The 6776-nt window shown below is 46.3% G+C and overlaps 1 protein-coding gene across 1 annotated transcript; it reads right to left on the reverse strand.

The window, feature by feature from the left end:
- Positions 1-545: 545 nt before the first annotated feature.
- RTP4 (receptor transporter protein 4) lies at positions 546-4335 on the reverse strand. Its single transcript, XM_004424807.3, has 2 exons — positions 4152-4335; positions 546-2046 (listed from the first exon to the last, which is right to left on the reverse strand). The coding sequence occupies exons 1-2, from the start codon at positions 4331-4333 to the stop codon at positions 759-761; spliced, it is 1470 nt and encodes a 489-aa protein (XP_004424864.1). The 5' UTR covers positions 4334-4335; the 3' UTR covers positions 546-758.
- Between the last annotated feature and the right edge of the window lie 2441 nt (positions 4336-6776).

Here is a 6776-nt window from a genome sequence, read left to right on the forward strand (position 1 = left end):
TAAAACAACACAAATTGACTATATTACAGTTCTGGAGGTCAGAAGTCCAAAACCAGTCTCACTAGGCTAAAGTCATGTGTCAGGAGAGCTGGTTCCTTCCAAAGGCTCTAGGGGAGAATCTGTTTCTTTGCCTTTGTGAGCTTCTAGAGGCTGCCTGCCTTCCTTGGCCCTTTCCTCCATCTTCAAAGCACATCACTCCAACCTCTGGTTCCACTGTTAAATCTCCTTTTTCTGACTTTGACCCTCTTGCCTCCCTCCTATTAGGCCATTGTAATTACATTGGGCCCATCTGGATAATGCAGGATAATCTCCCCATCTCAAGATCCTTGGATTAATCACATCTGCAAAGTCCCTTTTGCTATGTGAAGTTAACATATTCACAGGTTCTGGAGATTAGGACATGGACATCTTTGGGGACCATTATTCAGCCTACCACAATAACTTTCTGATAACACTCATGACCTTCAGTTCTTATCAAGGTATGGTCTATATATATTGATACCAATGAATGAATGAATGAATGAACAAAGACCTTTTAGTGATTCAACAAATATTTATTATTGGATCCATTATCTGCTAGGTCATGTTTTAGACTATCTGCAAAGGAGGTCCATGACACCAGTACTTATTCTACAAATGTGACCTTGCTTGGTTTCAAAGCAAATTCTCTGTCATATTAAAATGGCAACCAGTACATTGATTACCATGGAATTAAGACAAGAAAAAAGAAGAATACAAGCCTATTTTCATCATTCTACTTATAAGTATCTGCGTACAAGAAAGGTAAACAGAGCAACAACACAGGCACAGCCCCACTTGATCAACTGACCATGATCAAGAAAGTCATTTTGTGGCATTGAGGGACCAGGTCTGAAAAAGCTGTCGGGAGCAGGCCGTCTGGGTAAACACCTCTCCTGCCTTCCCCGGGCAACTTGAGTTCCACTGGTCCCAGACCCACATGTAGCCATGGGGCCTGCTCGCCGTGTGGTCTGCAGGTTTGACTCCAGTGGTGGGGGGCCTGCCTGCCCTGTTGCCTGAGTGTCTAACCCTGATGTGGCTTTGGGGATTGCCCCCCGTGTGGTCTGTGGGTTTGATTCCAGTGGTGGGGGGCCTGCCCTCCCTGTAGCCTGAGGTTCTAACCTCGATATGACCCTGGGGATTGCCCCTCGTGTGGGCTGTGGGTCTGTCTCCCTTGTGGCCAGAACAGCTGCCCCTTGTATGGCTTGTGAGCATGCCTCCTGTATCGACTGTTGGCCTGCCCTCCTTACAGCCTGAGAGTATGTCCTCCGGGGGGCCTGTGGTTCTCTCCTCAGAATGGATTGTGAATCTGCCTTGCCTGTAGGTAGTTGATGTACTGCTTGTATGGGCTGAGGGTCTGTCCACCCTTGGGGAAGTGATCCCGCTACTTTGATAGGCTGTAGGCCTGTTCCCCGTGTGGCCTGCCTGTCTGCCCCTAGTGTGGGCTGTTGCACCGTCTCCTGTTTGGGCTGAGGGCTCGCCCCAGGCACTTGGATCCCAACAGTGGAATGGCTGGGCCCTGACATCTTCTGGGCACAGGAATACTCATTCCTCTCAGCCTTTTTTGCCTCAGGCGACTGGTTCCTGGCTCGGTTTGGGCCATACACATCACCAGTGTGAGGCGATGAACTCCCAATTTCCATGCAGGAGAGAGGGCATTCAGATGGCTTTGTCATGCAGTTTTGTAAGCCCCGTACACAGAAGCCCAGAGAGCATGCCTCACAATTGATCATGTCATGCGACCCTTCCAAAGGTACTTCCAGCTTCACTGGTATCTCTGAAGTGTTCTTGATGCTATTTGTGTAGAATCTCTCCACAATACGCCGCACCAGGTTGTTCAGAATCCTCATGGTGCTATCTTGGGAGAACTCGGGCTTCTCAAATCGAGACCAGGAACACTTCCGGCACCTCTGAGCAAAGAGCCGCATAAGCACCTGGCCCTGGGACTTCTGGTGCTCCAGGTGCATGTGACACAGGACCTGCACTTGGGCAGAAAACCACCTTCGCTGGCACGAGGAACACCAAAACCTGCAGGCAGAGGAAGAAACCTATTGCACCCTCAAGTGAGTGTTGCCCTGAGGGAAATGGGCCTGGCCTCGGTCTCTGAGATCCCTTTCAATTTGAAAAGGTGCATGTGATATTGACGAATTGATAAATAGGAATGAGCAGGACTGCATTTCTAATAAAGCTTTTTCCTGTGATCCACTGAGCTTCCACACATATGTGGTCACAAGTCTTCCTCTTTGTCCATAAAACATCTCTGGATGTCTCAGAGGGAAGAATGTTTCTGTCATCTGCCAGCAAAATTTGGTCCTCACAATGGTCACAGAAGACTCTTATAAAGCACCTATTTTGAGGCAGACCCTGTATTGGTGCTTTACAACGTCATCCCTTTTTATCTTTAAAGCACCCTTCTGAGTTAGGCATAGGACATACAAGGTAAGTGGTAGAGCCATGTTTCCAGTCCCAAGCCATTTGAAACAAACCTTGTTTATCTACGTACTACACCACATCACGTCTCATGAGCAACATGGCTAGTCTTGCACCTAGAGAAACTGCCTTAGGACCTGGAGCCATAATACTTGGGTTGGAGACCCAAGTCCATAGTTTACATCAGAGGGACCTTGGAAAAAGCACTTTCCTTCTCTAAGCCTCAATTTTTACATCTACAAAATGAAAAATATTCAAAGGTTATATTGTTAGCATTAAATGAGATAGTATATGTGAAGGCACTTTGTAAACCACAAAATGCTTTACAAAAGCTAGTTGATATTTTTCCAAAAATATGCAGGTGGGTTGCTTTTCCCATCTCAGAATGACTATCAAATCAATTCATTTGAACAAGAGAAGCATCTTCTTGTTTGGAGGAGTGCCAAACTGATAAAAGACATCATGAGTCCCTCTAAGAGCTCTGACTGGTGCAGGAAGAGACACTTACACAGCTCACTGGGTTACAAAGCAGAACAGAATGACTGCTACATGGGCTCTGGCCAGTGGCTTGAAAACTATGTTCTGCAGAGCCCCAGGAGGCTTCACTTAAACAATAGGTTCTGCAGCTAAAAATAATTATATATAAATATATATGTTCTATAATATGTAATATATAAATATTTGTTATTTATAAATACATTATATATGTATAATATGTATATGCATATATATAAAACCATTATGTTATAGGAATGGAGAAGGAACACTTACTCTGCCTAGGAAAACCAGGGAATGCTTTAAGGAGGAGGTAGCAGTTGAGCTGGTCCTTGAAAAAGGTGTAGGGAGAGAAGGGGGTTCTACCAAAGAGGCAGAACCTCATAGACAAGGGTATAGAAGTCTGAAAATGCATGGCGTAGCTAATCATTGGTGAGGCATAGAGCAGAGGACACCTGAGGCATGATAGGGGCAGGCAGGGAAGCAGGACAACAAGTGAAATGGAAAGGCGAGCAAAGGTTCCTGTGTGCGATATAAAAAGAGAAGACTTGATTGTCCAGGTCAGCAATTCTCATCCTCCTGACGTGGGCAAGGAAGCTGGTTGCTGTAACTCGGATGTTCGCTGGGGGTTAAAGAAAGAGATAGCCAATAAAGGAGGGGCATTACTTAGGCACTCCGGGAACTAAGTTTTAGATTTCATTCTTTCAGCAACATTCCCTCCTACTACCCCCAGGCCTTCAGTGAAGAAATGCTCAAAGTGATTGCTTGGCCTTAGTCAACTCATGGGGCTTTAAAAGAAGGCCCTAGTTCCAGGCTGATACTAAACAGGGCTACCACTAATGGGGCCCCTGCAGCCTGGAGAAGCCAGTCAGGACAGATGAGGGAGATAGTGGAAGATGCTGGATAGAGACAATCTGGAACAAATGAAGTGGTGAGAGAATTGGAGGGCAGATTTATGGAACGTGGAAGCATTCTTTAGGGATTTCCAGAAATATTTAGGGAGGAAACCTAGTAAAAGAAGAAACTTCCTGCAGTTAGGTAAAATGGAGACTTGGAGCCTGATCATTTAGATCCTAAAGAACACTGACTGCAAAAGGATGGCGAGCCTGGTGACAGTTATCCTTTTAACAAGACTTCAAAGAAATCAATCAGTGCTGAGCTGAGCCTCTGTGCCCAGGAACCCCCTTGCCAGGCAAACTCTCACTCACCTGCCAAATGCTCTCTGCTGGTACTGCTTCCACCCTTGGGCCACACAGTCTGGCTGAAGGTTCCCATCCAACTTCAGGGTCCATCTGGCCTGGGGTTTCACCTGCTGCATCAGTTCTTGGAATATCTGCTCCCATGTCCCAACATCCAAAGCCGTTCTCTCCCTCTGAGACTGGGAGTCCATGTTTGGTGAGTAAGTTTCGTTTTACTCAACACCTAGCAAGAGGTTTCAGTTTCAGTTTCCATATCAGCTGTTTTTTTGACTGTTTCCGATAGTTTGTGAACACAGAACAAATCTTTTTTCTGAGGACAGGGGGCAGCAGAGTTTTCCTAGTTTGTGAACAGGCCTTGCTAAGAGACTTCTGAGTATGGAGCTCTGATCTAGATTCTGGGAGCACCTGTACGTTAGCTTTTATCTTAGTTTTCTCTTATTTTTACACTAGGCAAAGCACTGTGCTCGGCACTGGGATAAGAAATAGTTCCTACCCCCAGAGATGCTCATATCCTCATGCAGACACAGGGAGTAAGTGGGAGGAGCATGTGGCCAACACTCGTCTCATGCACCTGAAGAATCCTCACCGCAGTCTCCGGCGGGGGATTATTCCTGGTATCTTGCAGGTGAAGGCACACAGAGCTGGGGTACCTTGCCCAAAGCCACCCAGCTAGTAAGCAATATAGGTGAGACTTGAACCCAGGCCTGAGCGACTCCAAAACACGCCATGTCTCCACTCACCTCTCTCCCTGAGGAGAAGCTGAGACTGGCATTTCAGATTCCAGGCTGCTGCTCTGGAGCCAGTGAGAGAGGAACCATCTGGAAACCCTGACCTAGTGGTTTAGTCTAGTGAGGTCTCCTGGGTGCTGGGACAGGACACCAGGATGAATGAAAGGATTATTTAACTCTGCCATTTGCTATGTAAATTATCTTGCAGGGCAGTATCCAAGCAGATGTGGGAGCCGTCTTTTGGTGGCAGGATAGAGAGAATCCCCATTCATGGGGTGAGTGATTGGGACTAGATAACTTTTAAAGTCACTCCTAATTCAAAGAGTCTGAGATTCTAGAAAGTAAGTTCTGTCCCCCTGGAGTTTACTTTCTAATGGGGGAAATAAGACAAGCAGGACACTTATACCCTTGGAAGCCCCGCTACATTTACTGTGTCCCAGACAGGATCAGCCTAAGTCACCTCAGGCTTTCTAGAATTTAATCTGCTCTGTTTAGGAGGCAGAAACATCCTCCATTTCTTCCCTCCCTCCCAGGATATTCTGCTCTATACAAACCCTCTCTGCTTTCATAACTTTACCCATTGAGGGCACCTATGTCTACACAGACAATATAGGAAACTCTTGTCTACACAGACAATTATAGGAACTCGGAATTGGACCTACGAGATATTAGAACTGGGAAGCCCTTAGGAATCAACTGTTCTCTTTTCCGTCTGATTATTATACATAAGAAAACTGAGACCCAGAGGAAAGAGGTCTCTTGCCCAAGATTATACGGAAAATTACTGCCAAGAGAGAACTAGAACCCAGACATCCCCTGTTCCAGCTCTGAGCTCTGCTCACCTGCCCCCACCATGCATAGGACTTTTTCCCACCCTTTCTTTCCTATTTTCTGTTGGGTGTAAGAACACGAGCCCACCCTTTTCATCCTTTATCTTCAGAGCATGCCCACCTCCCCTGTCTCCTGACTCCTCAAATGGTCTTTTTTCCCAAAATGTAGCCTTGACTGGTCCGCTGCACTCCCTGCCCATTTCCCTCTGCCTCTGCTTTGCACGTTTCCTTTGGCATACACAATTGCTCCAGGCCAGCCTCATCCGATGGATAGGGGAGTGGGGAGCCTAGGGATATAAATTGAGATTTCAGGGCTGGAGGAAGCCCGCTACCTTCCCCACCACTACCCAGAAAAAGAAGAAAGAGAAGGAAATTACAGCCCTTTTAAAACTCCACAGATCCAAGTAAGCCACTTGTTTCTTTGTACCAAGACATTGTGACTCCAGGATGATGGAATCGTAGAACTCGGTAGTTGGAAGAGACTCAGGATATAATCTTGTGACCCCTTCCTCCCATGTCACTGAGAACCAAGGTGTGGAAGTCACTTACCCACGTCACACAGTGTGATGTGGTGACCTCTGGGCTTTCACCAATTGTGATTCTCAGCAGTTCAGATCTGGAATGAATCTACAGGATCATCTAATTCTGGGATGGCAACTGTTGTCCCTCCCCTGTTCTTGCCCAAGACAGACATTGCTAATCAATGCTCTCACCCTTCTCTCTGCGTTAGGGTGTAACTTCAGAATCCCTTTTATCACAGTGTTCTAGGCAGCCACTACCAACTGATTGGGAGATGAAACTTGTTTGCCATTCCTGCAATAGTCCAGCTCCCTTATTTTATAAGTTGCAGAAACCAAAGCCAAGATAAATTTGGTATAACTAGGTCTGAAGTACAGTTTTTGTAATCTTAGGTATGCACCCATTTTCAGAATATCACATGACCAGTCACAAATAAGTTTAGCACAAAGCTTAACACAGAGAGATGTGTTCTTCTCGGGGACATTTTAGGCTTGGGAAGAAAGGAGGCTAGACATGAGTGATACAGATTGAGGCGGTGGGACTGAAAGAGGAGGTGG

Source organism: Ceratotherium simum, chromosome 15, assembly GCF_057802395.1.
Source record: "Ceratotherium simum simum isolate JZ-2026a chromosome 15, ASM5780239v1, whole genome shotgun sequence".
Taxonomy (NCBI): Eukaryota; Metazoa; Chordata; class Mammalia; order Perissodactyla; family Rhinocerotidae; genus Ceratotherium; species Ceratotherium simum.